This window comes from Cyrtonyx montezumae, unplaced genomic scaffold (assembly GCF_038088225.1).
Source record: "Cyrtonyx montezumae isolate F1298 unplaced genomic scaffold, pur_monq_1.0 scaffold_17, whole genome shotgun sequence".
Taxonomy (NCBI): domain Eukaryota; kingdom Metazoa; phylum Chordata; class Aves; order Galliformes; family Odontophoridae; genus Cyrtonyx; species Cyrtonyx montezumae.
This window is the reverse complement of record NW_027071903.1, coordinates 20,295,357-20,311,337: the sequence shown is the minus strand read 5'-3', so window position 1 is coordinate 20,311,337 and position 15,981 is coordinate 20,295,357. Positions and strand designations below refer to the sequence as shown.

At 53.6% G+C, this 15,981-nt stretch overlaps 3 protein-coding genes across 4 annotated transcripts; 2 read left to right on the top strand and 1 right to left on the bottom strand.

Annotated features, from left to right (window-relative positions):
- Positions 1-452: 452 nt before the first annotated feature.
- On the bottom strand, positions 453-3,415 carry SCAMP5 (secretory carrier membrane protein 5). 2 transcript variants are annotated; one of them, XM_065733631.1, is made up of 7 exons: positions 3,351-3,415; positions 2,887-2,959; positions 2,679-2,807; positions 1,772-1,928; positions 1,453-1,554; positions 1,158-1,275; positions 453-1,079 (listed from the first exon to the last, which is right to left on the bottom strand). In XM_065733631.1, the coding sequence occupies exons 2-7, from the start codon at positions 2,891-2,893 to the stop codon at positions 885-887; spliced, it is 708 nt and encodes a 235-aa protein (XP_065589703.1). In that variant the 5' UTR covers positions 2,894-2,959; positions 3,351-3,415; the 3' UTR covers positions 453-884. The 2 variants fall into 2 exon arrangements, with proteins under 2 accessions (XP_065589703.1, XP_065589704.1); XM_065733632.1 differs by lacking the exon at positions 3,351-3,415 and having other exon boundaries at positions 2,887-2,989.
- A 3,274-nt stretch (positions 3,416-6,689) lies between these two features.
- Positions 6,690-7,301, top strand: RPP25 (ribonuclease P and MRP subunit p25). The gene has a single exon (XM_065734297.1). The coding sequence runs from the start codon at positions 6,690-6,692 to the stop codon at positions 7,299-7,301; it is 612 nt and encodes a 203-aa protein (XP_065590369.1).
- Positions 7,302-11,237: 3,936 nt separating this feature from the next.
- Positions 11,238-15,786, top strand: LOC136046837 (cytochrome c oxidase subunit 5A, mitochondrial). Its single transcript, XM_065733630.1, has 5 exons — positions 11,238-11,399; positions 13,185-13,301; positions 14,095-14,216; positions 15,050-15,172; positions 15,631-15,786. The coding sequence occupies exons 1-4, from the start codon at positions 11,318-11,320 to the stop codon at positions 15,161-15,163; spliced, it is 435 nt and encodes a 144-aa protein (XP_065589702.1). The 5' UTR covers positions 11,238-11,317; the 3' UTR covers positions 15,164-15,172; positions 15,631-15,786.
- Positions 15,787-15,981: the final 195 nt, after the last annotated feature.

Here is a 15,981-nt window from a genome sequence, read left to right as displayed (position 1 = left end):
AACAGAAGCCTTTAGAAAACAGGTTCAGGATGCAAAATGACACCCCATGGGGAAAACCTGTCCTCACTTCCAAACGTACACACACACACACACACACACACACACACACACACAGCGTGCCACAGCTCTCATCTGCAGCCACGCCAAAATAATACTGCAAAATGTAAACTACGCATTTACAACACCACGCACTGAGAGAAGGTGGAGATCCTGAGCCAGGGGCTGGGTTAGGAATCTCTTGGCTTCCAGCATGTCAACAGCAGGATTGAGGGTTTTTTCCTCCTTTCTTTCTTTTTTTTTAGTCTGCTAGATAAGTCATTTTCTTAATGGCTAAAACAGCCACTTGCTAGTTAGAAAGCAGAAAAGGAGAACTCCCAGGATTGCTTGCCCTTGCTGAGACACTGGCAAATGGCTGGACACTACCAAGTGAAAGAAAACTCACATCAGAAATCTGTAGTTCAGCTCTTATTTAGAGAGGAGATGGGTGCTGGTCACTATTTTTTAATCTTTCCCTTTTTGGGGGGGCTTTTGGCTGATGTAGTTCTAACACACCTATCACCACAGTAATTAAAATACCACCACCGTGCACTATTTCACAGGGAAAAGAAGAATACAGGAATGTACACGTACTACCACGCACAATGGGAATCCTGCAGGTCAGCTCACAGCCTCTTCAAAATGAGAAATAAAAGAGGGAGAAAAGAAGAGCTCAAGGTGATGAGGGGGAAAAGGAAAAAAGAAATGACAGATTTTGTCACAAAGAGCAGGGAAAGAAGATTATGGTACGCTCCAGCTTTCTGAAACAGCTGCAGGAACTCAGCTCAGCCTTCCTCCTCCTCCTCCTTCCCCCCCAGCACTTCCTCCCGAGGCTGCAGCCCCGCCGCTCACATCTCGTTGGAGTAGGTGTAGTTGGGGGTGGCCGAGTACTGCGTCTCATGCTGCATCATGGCCCCCTGTGCAGCCCCCATGGCAGCGTTCTGCGCTGCCTGCTGCACGTGTGGGTTCTTCCAGGCGCCCGTGGTCCACTCCTCCTGCGCTTTGCTGAAGCTCCCACCACTCCCCCGGTAGAACTTGTGCACCTGGAGCAGAGAGAGGGTTGGGATGAGGAAAAAAATCCTTCTGACGACCCCTTCTCAGTTTCTGTCCCAGCACTGTACCATAGTGAGGGCGATGAAGGAGAAGACTGCCATCCCTGTGAACAGGATTGTGGGGATCAGCATCACCACGGCCGACCCTACGTTGGTCCCAAAGAAGGAGATTGCTGCAATCCAGCCACTGCAGGGAGATAGAAGCCAGTGATCAGCATCCCTCCTGACTCTTGCCTCCAGTTCCCCCAAGGAGAGAAGCCACCCATGTTAGGACACCGAGGGGCTGCTTGCTCTCTTTGCTCTTCCCCACCCCAAAACCACCTCCCCGTTGAGACTCTCTTTGCTCCCCCAACATGGTCCTCACCAGACACCCCAGCCAGGAATCCCCACGGCCTGGATGATGCTGATCACCAGCTGGGCCATGAAGGTGAAGAAGAAGGCCATGAAGCTGAAGGAGCTGTCTGTCCTGAAAAAGATGGCTCTGTCAGTTCCTGCACCTCCATCCCTGCTGCTCTACCCCCATCCAGCGCCAAACAGCCTCATGGTGAGGATTAGAAAGTACAGCTAGAAGGCTGGCCAGGGAGAGCAGAAATCCCCCAGATATTCAGGCAGTGCCCCAAAGCTAAGCACTGTGTACGAGTTTTAAAAAACCGTGAAAGCCAAGCTCAGGTGTGACCACTTACTTGAAAGCTTTGTAAATAGGTCTAAACCAGCAGACATAGGAGCAGGGCGTAAAGAGAATGAGCCAGAGAATTGCCAGTCCCAAATTAACAGCTCCGCCGCCTCCAATCAGCCATGCGAGGCAGCCAACGAGATTCACCGCCAAGGTGATGCTGTTCACTGCAAACACACACACACACACACACAGAGGGAGCGGAGGAGCGCACGCGAGGAGGGCGGCATGATCCCAAAACCCTGCAGCAGGTCTGACACCCCCACTCCCACCCCCCAGGCCCCTCAAGGAGACTCATCCTGTGCTGGTAACACGCTCTGAATGGAGCTGCACGGAAGCGTATCCCAGAAACTAACAGCTGTCAGGAATTTAACACCCCAAAACAGCTTCTGCAGGGAAACACCATTGTATTTTTTTTAATTCTTTTGTGGAAAAGTGACAGGAGCCATGCGGAGGATGTTAGAGAGATCAGGGCAGCTGAAGGGGTTAGAGAAGAGCAGTGGCTCTCAGCATGGAGCACGGCACGCAGAAGCATGCAAAGAGGAACAGGCAAAACTCCAGGAGGGATCCAGTCCATGTGACCAGCTTGGACATGGGGCATTTGGGAACCAACAACAGGGCTGTGTAGAGCTCTGTCTGTGAGGAAAGCCCCCTGATGTCAAAAGACACTCAGAGAGCCTTTGCTGGTGGTAAATCCTCCACCAAAGCTGTTCTAGTGCCCAATTTTGTGGTTGGCAATGGCAAGGGGGTCGGAACTGGATGATCTTTAAGGTCCCTTCCAACCCAAACCATTGTGTGATTCTACAAAATCTGGGGGTTGCCACAGCCCTACTCCATCCCCACTGCATTTGGGCACAAAGGTCTGGAGGGGAACAAGGCACACCACCCCACTTCGGCTCGTGCCAACCCCGACTCACGCATCCAGAGGTAGTAGAGCCGCTTGGCCATGGTGCGGTGCTGCGGCGGGATCTCGGCCTCGAAGTCCTGGTAGAAGCACGGCTTCAGGGGGATGAAGCGGGGCAGCGGCGGGAAGTTGTTGGCTTTTTCTGCAACAAGAAGTGCCGTTAACGAGGGGGCAGCGAGAGGAAAACAACCCCAAGCCTCACCCCCTCAGATAAGCCATACCTGCCATGCTGGCACGCTCTCAGCCTCCCCGCTCCGCAGAGAAGAGGGAAAGCAGGCGGGAGCTGCGTCAGAGCTGGAGGGAAGGGAGAGGACACAAGCGGCGATGAGCAGACGGAGGCGCTGAGGGGATGGTGGCTGCACCCCGGCCGCCCCCGTTCCCCAACCACCCCCCGGCCTCGGCACAGGGCCCGGCTTAGCGCGGACACCTGGCTAAATCCCGACTAACGCCCTGCCGATTAGCGCAGGCTCCAGCCGCGACGCCCGGCCCACGCACAGCGGCGGGGCTCCCTCGGCTCCATCCCCGCATGGAAACGGCCCCACAGGGAGACGAAACCCACGGATAGCGCGGGGACACCCAGGCGGCGCGTCCCAGCGCGCCTCTAGGGGCCTTCTGCGCGACAGACCCCCCCCCCCGCCACCCTCCCCGCGGCCGTCACGAGCGGATCCCCACGCGCGGCACCGACCCCACGCGTCGCGTCGCGGGTGGCGGCGGCCGCCCGGCGCCGCTCCTGCCGCAGCGGCCGCGCTCTCGCGAGACTGCGCCGTCGCCCGCCCGCCCCGCCAACGGGGCCGCACTCCGGATCTCGCGAGAGCGGTTGGCGCTGTCCAGGGTCCTGCTGCCGCCGGGCGGGGAGCGCGTAGGGGACGGGGTCCTATAGGGGATGGAAGGGGGAACTGTGGGGCTGAGAGCTCTAGATAGGCCGCGAGAGATCCTCTATGGGGTACGGCAGGCTCCACGTGCGGAAGGGGACACTGTCAGCGAAGGAGTTTGGTGTACTCCATGCGGTCGGGGTGACCTCTGGGGAATGGAGAAAGGGAGACCCTCCATAGGGTGTAGTAAGGTCTATGTAGGTCAGGGGAAACTCTGTATGGGGCATGGTAAACTCCATATGGATCAAGGGAGATCCTCCATGGAGCAAGATATAGCAGGCATATGTATTGTAGGCACTACACGTGGCAAGGGAGATCCTCCATGGGGCAAGAGTTCAGCAGTCACCATACGGGGTAAGGGAGAACCTCTATAGGGTATTTCAAGTTCTGTATGGGTTAGGGTAAACCTTATGCGGGTCATGGATATGGTCAGATCCGTACGTAACAAGGGGGACCCTCTAGGTAATGTGCATATTACTGTATGAGTCAAGGGAAATCCTCTATGCAGCAGAGAGGGTAGGAGCATGGCACTATACAAGGAAAATAGACTTTAGGGCAGGATTGTGATAAAAGCCATATGGTCCAGGGGTTCTGGGGAACAGGCCCTGGCTGCCTGAACTGAGGAGGGTAAGAGGAGCCTGCAGATCCCACTGGCAGGCTGAAATTTAGGGGACCCTGCATCCACTCCCATCATATCCTCCTGTGCTCCAGGGCCTCCTGAACTCTCAGTTTCAGTGTTTTAGAGACAAGGGCAATGACATCAGGGTGGATAAGTGGCACCTGGATTAGCAGATCACCAATACTTGGTACCCCACTGTCAGTTCCTGAGAACCCCTACAGAATGAGGGGTCTCCAAAACCAAGGTGGAACCTCCACACAGGCCAGTTCTAAAAGGGACAAATCCCTACATCCATAGCTGTCTCCTGCAGCTCAACTGGCACTGAATCCCAGCGAAGGGCAAGCTCAGCACAGCCCTCAATTTCCAATGAAGCAAGCAGATGTCTCCATAAAACAGCCTGCTTGAAAATTACTCTGCCTCACACTCAAATCAAATCTCTTCCCCTACCTTATTGCCTGGAAACCAGCTTCATGTCACAGCCACAGCACTTGCATGTGTGCCAGAAACAGTGCTGCAGCAAGCCAACCCCTTTGGGACCATCGTTTATGGGGGAAAACAATTCTGCTGATGCCTTCAGAGCATCAGGGCATGACCACGTGTAATTGGGTTGCTGCAGCTCTGAGGCACTTCTGGTTCCAAACACTGAGAAGGGCATATGCTCCTCATGCTCATAGAGGATGACTAGGACACTAAGGGTGACAGCCCAGCTAGCAGAGCAGGAACCTCATTACCAGGAGGTAAGCTTCATATCTGAGCTCAGGACAGTGGTTAAGCCCAACCAAGAGCCCAGATCTACCGGCACACCTCTAGCAGACCCACAGTCTCAAGGTCAAGCCATAAAGTAAGCCTAGCGGCCACGTCCACTCAATCTGTAGGCTGAGGCCCACGTGAGGAACACCAAAAGCAAGCACAGCTATCATTAAACTGGAGACCAACCCACAGTGGATCTCAAATTAGAGCTGAAAGCTGGAAAGCAGAGCTTAAATAGAGCTGTGGGACCATACAAAGGCTGTGGCTGGGGTGCTCAGGCGGGGACCCTGAGAACCCCCAGTTATTCCTCTTGCTAATTGTGTTACAGCTTTACAGAGGGGTTTGCCCCACTGAAGGGGTTTCAGTGAGGAGCTGTATGTTCCAAGGGCCAGACCCTGGTTGCTGGGTCAGGGCACAGGCTCCCACTTCAGGATGTCGCTGGTGTAGGTGCTGTCCCACGTGCAATATGACAAGCACCTGAGACCTGAGCCACACTGATGTGACGCAGAGATGGATGGAGACTTTCCTCATATCGCATGCTTCAACTTTCCGAACTGCTCCCACATTCAGCAGATGAAAGAAAATATAGCGAGGGCAGGTGGAGGGCAGGGGCTCAGGTTACTGCTGCTCCAGCTTTTGCCATCTCCCTCTCCTGTTTTAACCAATTCTCTGCATTTTTCACCCAGTGCTTTTATCCCCCCAGCCCCGCTTTTCTCCCTCTCCCATCCTGCTGCTCCTCAGCTCGGAATAACTGCTGTTGTCCTCCAGCAAACACACTGACAGGGTAATGAATGGCTTCAGATGGTAATTAGCAATGGAGCTGCTAATAACACAATTCATTTCCATTTTAAGTGCTGCAGAATGCTGCAAAAAAAAAAAAATGGACCACGGGTGGCAGGATTTGATCCCATAGCACAGTTTTCCTCCCTGCTGTGTGAATGGTTGCTGAAATCCTTCCTTGTTATTTTCCAAGGGGTTTTAGCATCTTCTGGAGGCAGCAGTGTTTTCCCACAGAGGCTTTGATCCATTACAACCATGCCACTGGCCCTGCCTCAGTTTCCCCTCTTGGTGCCAGGACCCGGGAATGTCCCAGCAGTGGTACCCACTCTTGCTGCATTGGGGTGGCAGGGATGGGGCTGGACGATCCATTCATTTATTAATGGATTTTGCACGCTCTGCTCAGGGTGAAAACAATCCTGGGTCCTCCGGAGGCCAATAAGATTTGGCAGCAAGGCAATACTCGGCATCTCTTTCCACTGTGCAATGATCCGGAGGCTGAGGTGGGGGGGGGGACAGAGGACAACTGCTGCTGTTTGTGGGCAGCTTGGTGTCCTTGAGAGAAGAGACGAGGTTCTCTTTAAGGGGGCAGGACTTGGGGAGCATCACAAAGCCAGGAGAGAGCTTCTCCCTCTGCCCACCCAGGGATGGAGGCAGCAGCAGGGTGCTGGGATGGGAGGCTGAGCGAGGGGAGGAGAAGGAGGAGGGGAAGGAGGGGAGGGAGAGGGGGAGGATCTGCTAATTACACAGAACAGCTCTGGGGGCTGCTGAAGTCCAGAATGAAGCAAAGAGCGGCAGAAGCAAGCGCTGCAGCAGGAACAGACAAGCCCGAGCATTGCCGAGAGCTGCAGCCGGCAGCAAACGGGGGCACCCAGGGGATCCTACAGCTCTGGCCTCCCCCCGAGACAGCCAGCGCCAAGACGAGGCGAGGGGAAGGGGCTGGGGGTCCCGGGGACGTGGCGGTGGAGCTGGAGCAAGGCAGCGGGGGCTAGGTAAGGGGTGAGGGATGGCAGCCAAGCCCATTGCCCAGTCTGGGATGGAGAACTTCCGAAAGGTCAGGACGTCGGAGGAGGAGAGCCCCTTGCCCTTCCCTGACTTGCCCCCAGGTGTGGTGGAGATGAAGGTGAAGGAGGGCAGCAAGATCAGGAACCTGATGAGCTTCGCCATGGCTCAGATGGAGCTGAAGGGCAGCCGGCAGATTGTCTTCAGCGGCTGCGGCAGAGCAGTCACCAAAACCATCACGTGCGTGGAGATCATGAAGCGAAAGCTGGGGGGTCTTCACCAGGTCACTAAGGTACGCTACAAAACCTTGCTGGAGGTCTGGGAGAACCAGGACCCACTGCCTGGCGGTGCGGCACAGAATCTGACCGTCCACAAGAACGTCCCTTCCATCTGCATCCTGCTCTCCCGAGACCCCCTGGACCCCAACCAGACTGGCTACCAACCCCCTGAGCCCAGAGAGGCAGGAGAAGACCCCTCGAGCTCCTCGGCTAAGGGGCTGAAGCGGCCCCCACCACCTGCCTGTGAGGAACTGCTGCCCAAGAAGCTGCAGGTAGCGGGAGCCGGCAGCCCGCAGGGCTCGGGAACAAGGGCCAGCCAGCCAGACGGCCACTACTGACCCTATTACATGCTCACAGCAGGGTCTAGGGGGTGCTGACCCCAGGCAGAACACATCCTTGTACCCCCCTGGCTCCCCATTTAATGAAGGGGGGCTGTGGTGTGTAGGTCTGTGGGAAAACCTCTCCTCTCCAAACTTTTCTTCCCTTTTGCCAGGGACGTGGAGCCACTCATGCCTCCTGCCAGCCCTGCTCAATAACGCCCGGCACAGCAGCTCTCTGAGAATCCCATAGAGCTGAAGCGTCCTTTGGATTCTCCCCAGACTGGGAAAGGTGGCTGCATGCAGCTGCTCCACATCGGGATGTCTCAGCCAGCAGCATCGAGCCCAAAGCCCATCAGAGTAACACCTCCATTATCAAAACCACTGCAATTAACCCTGGAGAGAAGCTGTCGGGTTTATTAACGCCAGGCTCCGCGCCTTGTGGCTCCTGTGATTCATCCTGAATAGCACAAACAAGCAAACGGGTCCTGCTCCCACTCACCCAGCTTTGTGTCTGCCCCTTCCTCTCCGCTGTGACATCGTTTCTATTTTGTGCTTCGCTCTGAAATACCCGAAGCTGATCCTTCCTCTACCAGAACTGCTGCAGCCTGAGAGCCATGGAACAAACCCCGAAGCACTGCTGTTCATTACGATAGCAGCCCCCACAGAACAGAAATGGAAATAACCCCCCCTCAGATATTCAGGTTTTTCCTCTCCCGGAGCTGTCTGCAGCCGTGGTGAAAGCATGATGACGAGGAATGGAGGCAGTGGGGAGCATCAGGTGGATCATCCCCTGCGACATGCTGGACGGATGCTGGGATGAAGGGGAGCTCTGTAGGTTTGGCTGTGGAGGGTTTGCTATGGGCTGGCTCCCCAGAAAAGCCCTTTGGAGTGAAACGCCTGCTTTTTCTATGGGTAAAAGGAAACAAACGGATAATAAAAGCTCTTTAGGAATAGTTGAAGTATGTCTATGGGGAAAGGGGGGAGGGGGGATCATCTTTGCCATTGGCCATGGCACAGATGGGCACAGTGAGGGTGGGACTGTGGCTGCTGCTGAGCCAGAACAAGGGGATCCTGGCCAATCCTGCCTCTTGGGGATGAGGAATCAGGGCCAGCATCTTTGCATGCCCTGGCAGCCGCCTGGCCCCTGCCGACATGGCAAAGCCCCCCACGGAGCTCCATCTGCCCCATCCCAGCCACTTGCCAGCACATGGGGACCTGGGTGATGCAGGGATGGGCCGTGGGGAGCCAGCTGAGCCCAAATCCACCTGGGTTCCCTGCCCAAGCAGGATGGATTGATTTGATTCTAGAGAAGGCAGCCTTGGGATGGGGTCAGTGGGCATTGCTGCTTTGCCAAAGGTTGGCTTGGAAAGTGCTTTGTTTGGCTGGGAGAGGGAATGGAAGGAGACTAGGGGAGCGAGAAAGGGGAGGAAGGGGGGGTTGTGTTTGGCAATGACCTTGTTATCTCCCTCAGCAGGCAGCTGCTCCTCCGGGCCGGAGGCTTGTGCTTATCTGCCCTGCCACAGATTGCTTCATTTCACTTATCTGCCACCGTGCAATTGAACATTAATTTCCAATTGTTTTCTTATTTTTGTGGGGTTTTTATTCCCAGAAAGGAAGGGTTGGCATAAGAATTGGAGGGGGCTGAACAGAACCCAGAATCAAATTCATCCACACGTCAGCGGTACTGGGCCGGGTGCTGTGCATACAATGCAGGCTCGGGATGATAAGCCATTGCAGAACAGGTTGTTGCGTGCTCTCAGCCCTAAAAGTAGAACAGAAGCCCCCAGCACAGCATCTTGCACCAGTTTCCGTCCCAAACGAGGTTAATGAAGAAAGAGATGGGGAATCCTGGTTATCATAGGGCATGATGTGTCCTTCCAAATTCTCTACCTTGCCCCCACTGAACACAGGTAGGGATTTTTTGTCTCCTAACTGGCAGCGTCAGGACCCTGACACCTCAGCCTTGACCCTACTGATGATAGCCAGGGGTCTTTGGTCTCCTAACCAGCAATGGCAGGACACTGGGGGCAGAACTCAAGAAGCAATTTGATCAAAGCATGAAGACTTTTAAGAACTAACAGTCCTTCAGCCCACCACCAGCTCATGCTGCCCCCAGCAAGGAGAAAGGCAAGGAGGGAGAAAGAATTAAAAAAATAAAAAAAAGTCATTTCACCATCTTATTTTGTTAATGTTCAAAATGATTTTTAATTGATTCTGTACGCAGGCAATTTGCAATCTTGGAGGCAACAGGAGGCTGGGGATTTCAAACGCTTCACGTTGCTGGCTGCATACCAAGGGTTTCCTGCATGAGGAAATAGTTAAAAGGAACAAAACTGACTGTGACTCAAAATATGAAGCATTTATAAATAGCAGGATGGCATCTGGCTCCGCGGGGTCCTAAGGGGGCACTGTGAGTGAAAACAGCGTGCTGATTGTCTGCTGCGGGGGCACAGCTTGAGGCGCCTACCAATAGTAGTTATGGGGTCACTTTGTGAACTTGTGGCTTTACAGACGGTGGCACAGACAGCCTTACACTGGCCCCAGCTGCAGGCAGCACCCTGGCGTGAGTTTGGGGATGGGGATGCATTGGATCTCTCCACCACATGCACCCACCTTGGGGTCACTGATGCTCTGATGACAGCACAGCAACAGGGATTCCCTTTGGGAAAGCCAGGCTGCATTCAGCCGTGGAAAGCCTTTAATGCCAAGCAGCTGCGGGTCCTGATAGCCACGAGGGCTTGGAGGGCCCTGAGGGCTCTGCCTCCCCCTGAGAGGCCAAGCTGCTGCCGCTCTAACCCAGCTGCTGGGCTGCAAACAGCAAGCAGACCGCTGCCAGGAAGGGCTCCATCCCCTCGCAGTATGGCCACCTATGGGTAGCCGATCCCTGGGGGGCTCTGAAACACACCGTGGGCTTCCACACATCTGTAATGGGATGGCCAAGCGACAGGCTAAAGGGTTGAGCTCAAAAGGTTGTAGGAAATGGCATTACAGCAAGCTAGGGGACTGCTTAGAGGGGCTCCCCGGGGCTCTATTTTGAGGCCAGTTCTGTGTTTTTGCAAATGAGCTGGATGCGGGCATCAGTTCTGTTTGCAGATGGCTGCATCCAAAGGGGCACGGCCAGCAGGGCGAGGTGAGAATCCTGCCCCTGCCTCTCTGCGACCTCTCCTGGAGTACTACAACCAGATGTGGGCTCCTCAGCACAGGAGAGGCATGGAGCTGTTGGAGCACATCCAGATGAGGGCCATAAAAGTGCTCAAGGGATGGAGCACCACCCTGAGAGGGCAGGATGAGGGCTGGGGCTGCACAGCCCTGATGGGAGAAGGGACAGGGGAGAGCTGACAGTGGCCTTCAATGGGCCGTGAGAAGGGGGCAGACCCTTTAGCGTGGTCTGTTAGGGTAGGACAAGGGGAAGTGGATTCAAACTGCAGGAGGGGACGTTTAGATTGGGTGTAAGGAAGTCCTGTGCACTAAGGGCAGTGAGGTGCTGGCTCAGGGTGCCCAGAGAGGCGGTGCTGCCCCGTCCCTGCAGACACCGAGGTCAGGCTGGGGGTGCTCTGAGCACCCGATGGAGCTGTGGCTGTCCCTGTTCATGGCACAGGGGTTGGACTGACGGCCTTGAAAGGCCCCTTCCGACCCACACGATTCTGTGACTGTACAGCTACCTTAGGATCCCACCTCTGGCAACCTGGGTGCCACAATATCAGAAGCACAGAGGAGAGCGATGAAGACAGTGCTGCATATAGACAGAAATATGTGAGAAGCAGCTCAAGAGCCCATTGTGCTAAGCCCAGCGGGCACGGCCGCATTGAACGCCGGAGTACCCCAGCCGCAACTCCGCCACAAAATGGCGGCTTGCAGCCCCCGCCTTCCCGCGCAGCCTCAACCACGTGACAACGGACTCCCGTTGCGCTCAGAATTTTGTCCCCGCGGCGCCACCGTAGCGCTCACCGCCGTCCTCCCCTTCCTCCCGCATCCCGCAGCCCCGCGCCCTCCGAGCGCGGCCGCTTCCCGGTGCCGTCCTCCCGCCCGCCGCCATGCTGCCCGCCGCCGCCTCGCTCCTCCTCCGCCGCTGCGTCGCCGCCGCCGGCCTCCGCGCTGCCTTCCGCGGCCCCGCAGGTGAGCGGCGGCGGGCGGGCCGCGGTGTCCTTGCCGTGACCCGGCGGGCGGGCCTCGGGCTCAGCGTGAGCTCCCATTCGTTTCCGCGTCCGTTTGGACTCAGTTTTCAGGTTCAGGCTTGGCTGGAGGCGCGGGTGCTGTGTGGGGTCTGAAGGTGGGGTTGGCCCGAAGGGGACAGCTTAGGGCTCGTCCTGCTGCATGGCTGTGGTGGGGGGCTGCTCCCAGCGTGCTGTTGCTATGGTGTCATTGGGGAAGGTCAGTGCGTGCCGGGCCTCTGCTCTGCGTGCATCTGCCCCGTTCCTGCTTTGATGACATAGCTAGTACACGTGGAAACGTTTCTGCCGTGTTATAAATCAGTCACAGCTTCAGCCTTGGGCGTGAGTTGGAAATCGTGGTGGGCTGCTTGGGCTTTGTGCTTAAGTGAAGCTACCTGCAGTGTTTGCTGTCGCTGCCATTTTTGTTTGCTGTAGGTTACAGCCGCTGTCATCTTCGAGGCTGAAAAGCTGTTGTGGGGAAGGAGGAGGAGCGCAGCCCAGGCTTGGTGGGTTGTGCACAGGGGTGCATGCCACGTGGCCACCGTTCCTTTCCTTTTAAAGAAAGCTTCAGCTGCACAGCGCCTGCGGTTCATGCTGGGTTAGAGAAAGAAAAAGTGAGCAGTGCTGTGGAGGCCCTCAAGGTCACGCCTGAGCCTGACTGCTTTGCAAACATTGGCACTGGAGCACTGTGGTAGGGCAGAGCCTGCTGGGCTGGGGCTGTGCTTCACACCTTCCCCGTGCCTTAGAATGGAGGATCAGCTTGGAAAAAAACAATGTTGGTATGCACACAACCCTGAAAGACAGGAGTTTTGTCTTAGATACAGAGATGGCAGTGCTTTCTTCTTGTTGAACTCTTCAATAGCCTGCTGGAAGGAGTAGCCCTTCACAGAATCACAAAACTGTAGGGATTGGAAGGGACCTGTAGAGATCATCGAGTCCAACCCTCCTACCAAAGCAGCTCCCCAGCCCAGGTTGCACAGCTTGGCATCCAGGCGGGTTTTGAGTGTCTCCAGAGAAGGAGTCTCCACCACCTCTCTGGGCAGCCTGTTCCAGTTCTCTGTCACTGCACTGTGAAGAACAGCCCTTCCCTTGGAAGCACTCCTGTAGGTGTGCTGGGGCCGTTCTGTGCATTTCCCTAAAACAGCTTTAACACAAACCTTCCTCAGCTCAGAGCTTGTGGTGGAACTGAAGGCTGCAGCTTGTTACCAGCGAGGTTTGCAAAGTGAGTTGTTGAGTGGTTTCAGAAGTTGCCTGTGGTGTAGAGAGTTGCTACAGAATAAATCAGGGGCTGCTCAGTTGGATAGTTTCAGAACTCATAGGCTATATGTACTCATTTCTGGATGGATTGCTACTGAAAAATTGATTAACCTAGCTCATCACGCTGCACAGACCACTGAGATTCCGTGGGTTTGCTTGGCTCTGGAAAGATGTAAAATTCCTTTGTCTTATGGAAGCAGAAAGCTTCTCCCGTAGGCTGGTTGTGTGAAATCTCTGCATTTCCCCCACCATGCTCTGACTGAATTTGTGGGAACGTTGAGCAGTCTGTCCTTTAGAGAGTGTAGAACATGCTTTGCCACAAAACCAACAGCCAACATAAATAAGCTGCATTCATCCAGTGCTTATCTACACTGATCCAAATGAAATGTAGTGAGCGAGACGTACATTTTTACAGCTTGTCTCTTGGTCAGGACTCAAGTGCCCTTCTTTTTATATGCTTGCTTGAAGCTTCCTCCTTTCTATTTTTATCCAGCTGTGCAGCACGCCCGCTGCTATTCCCATGGGTCTCAGGAGTCGGATGAAGAGTTTGATGCCCGCTGGGTGACGTATTTCAACAAGCCAGACATCGATGCCTGGGAACTAAGGAAAGGTACGTTGAATCCAAAGGGAAGAGCAGCCTGCTTTGTGATAGTACTATGGCTAGGGGGAGCTTATTTTCACTTGGCTTTGAGTTACTCAGGATGCAGGCTTTCTTACTCCAGAATACAAATTTAACTTCCAATCTTTAGGGAGAGGGAGAAAAACTTCTGCTGTGGGGAAAGGGTTTTTGAGCTCGGTGGTTGCTTAATGCATGACCACACTAATTTTTCTTTGGACTTTAGCTGTGTGGTTTGGCCATAATGTGCTGCAGACTGTTCGCCTGGTTGCGTTCATGAGTTACTTGCTGTGGAGTTGCCAGCTGCTATTAAGGTGTCTCAATTAGGGCTTGTAAAAATCTTTGCATAACAGCCGCAGGGCTTGTTACTGCGTGACTTGGATAGCCAGGTTGCACTCTTCCCTTTGTGAAAGGAGAGGAATGCAGTGACTTCTTTCATTACACTTGGAACAAAGTTATTTGGATTTCTTAATGATTGCACAGCTCACTTGTCACAGTGTATATGATTCTATTGGGAGCGTGGATGATCCTGGCCCACTGGGGTTTCGTAAAACCCACTTAAAACTTGGCTATGGCTCCAGTAGTGAGAGGGGGAAGAGCAAAAGAAAGCCACTGGGGGTGGAGGGGTTAAAACTAGCCATGAACATTGTAATTAAATTCTGCTGATGACTGCTGCTACGTTAATAATTCTTTCGTGAAGTGGAGCAAAATAATACTTAGTGGGTTCTTTGTTGACAGCATGATGAGTGGATGCCAGGTTACTCCTGATGTTCCCTTATGTTCACAGGTGTAAACACACTCGTGGGTTATGACTTGGTTCCAGAACCAAAAATCATCGATGCAGCTCTGAGGGCGTGCAGACGGTTAAATGACTTTGCCAGTGCAGTCCGCATCCTGGAGGTAGTAAAGGTGAGTGGGACGGTGCCTTAGGCTCTGACTGCTGCTCTGCATCTAGAAGCCCAGCAGCAAGAGTTTGTCTTGGCTTAGTGTTAATGATGGGAAGGGAAACCCGCTATTTCCCTTTAACAAAGTCAGTAGGTTCACTGCAGTCACACTGCTTGGTGGTCTGAGATGGTGGTTTGGAGGTAAAAGTAACAGCACGTGTTCACAAGTGTGACATTCTTTTCTGTTTTCATTTTCTGACGCTAACTTGAGTGGGAAACTCTTAGCACTTTTTCTTTTTCCTTCCCTCTTTAATAAGTACTGCTAGACATAACCTCAGCAAAGGTAAGTACCGCCTCCATACAGTCCTAAATACTGAGCTGGCTGGGATTAGCAAGTCAGGATGTTGCATAGTTAGAAAAACAACATAAACCAACACCTTGAAACCTGAGCCTGTGTTGGCTTAACTCCTTAGCAGGAAGTAGGAACGGGTGGGGATGGAGGCAGAGGTCATTCTCCTCGTCTTAAAGCCAGCAGCTGTGGTCTGCTGATTGATTTTTGCCACAATAGGCAAGGACAGTCACAGAGGACTTTGCTGCTAGCTAACAAATCCTCTTGCTTCAAACAACAGTGCTCTGCAAGGCTGGAGGTACAGACTGGATGACGTTTCCAATCTGTTTCCTGAGTTGCAAGCTGTCTGTGTGCTGGTTTACAAATCTTCCTTTGTTTCAGGAGCTTGACTAGCCTTGTGTATTGCAAGTGGTGGTTCAGGCCACGGGCTGCTTTGTGGAAATGTCCGTGGGGACACAATGGACTTGACAATGACTTACTCTCTGATTAACACCATTCTTTCCTTTTAGGACAAGGCAGGCCCACACAAGGAAATCTATCCCTATGTTATCCAAGAACTTAGACCAACTTTGAGCGAACTAGGAATCTCCACTCCAGAGGAACTGGGCCTGGACAAAGCATAAACCTTGTTGGTAAGGGATGCTCTCAGTTCCCATACTGCTGGTGTGGCACTCTTGTACCCCAAAACTTGTCTAGCAAAGCCTGAGCGTATTCTCAGCTTTCTGTAGGCTCGTGAAGGATTGTGTTGTGACTCCGCAATGAAACTTGCAGCATTGCCCCTGCCTGACTTGGCTACAAAGAACACGTTACTTTAGTAACACTAAAATATATATGAAATTGGTGTGGCTTTCTGTCATAAATTTGTTCTCCACAGATCCCTAGCTGAAATACTTGTCTGAGTAGATGGAATCCTTTAAAGGGTGAGATTTTGACTGATCGTGGTCTCAAGTGGAAAGACCTGGACTGAAGCAAAGCCCTCATAAAACTTCTCATGGAGTGGATATTACATAAGGCAGTTTGTTGGCTCAGGAGATGTGTGAGAGTGGTAGTGGCATGCTGCTCTGATAGCTTTTCTGTTGCTCTGTTCCAGGTGCATTACTGGAGCGTTCTGCCAGTGCTGCCCAATTGTACACAGTCGCCTCAAGTCAGAAATGTTCAAGAATCACCTTATTTCAAATAACTTTATTGAATTGCAATGTACGTGATGTGGAGATGGACCTAATAAAGGAAAACCTAGTTGAACTGAGGCAGTGCCTTGTGTTGTTACTTGGGGGGGTGGGAGCAAATAGAGAATGCTCCCTGCAAGGAGAGGAGGAAAATTATCCTGGTTTTAGGGCGTGGAAAAAAACCCGCGTGTGTATATATATATTGTATTTGTATATATATATGAAAATAAAGGGCTGGGCTGCAGGAGGCTGCCTAGGGCACGATGTACCCCGGC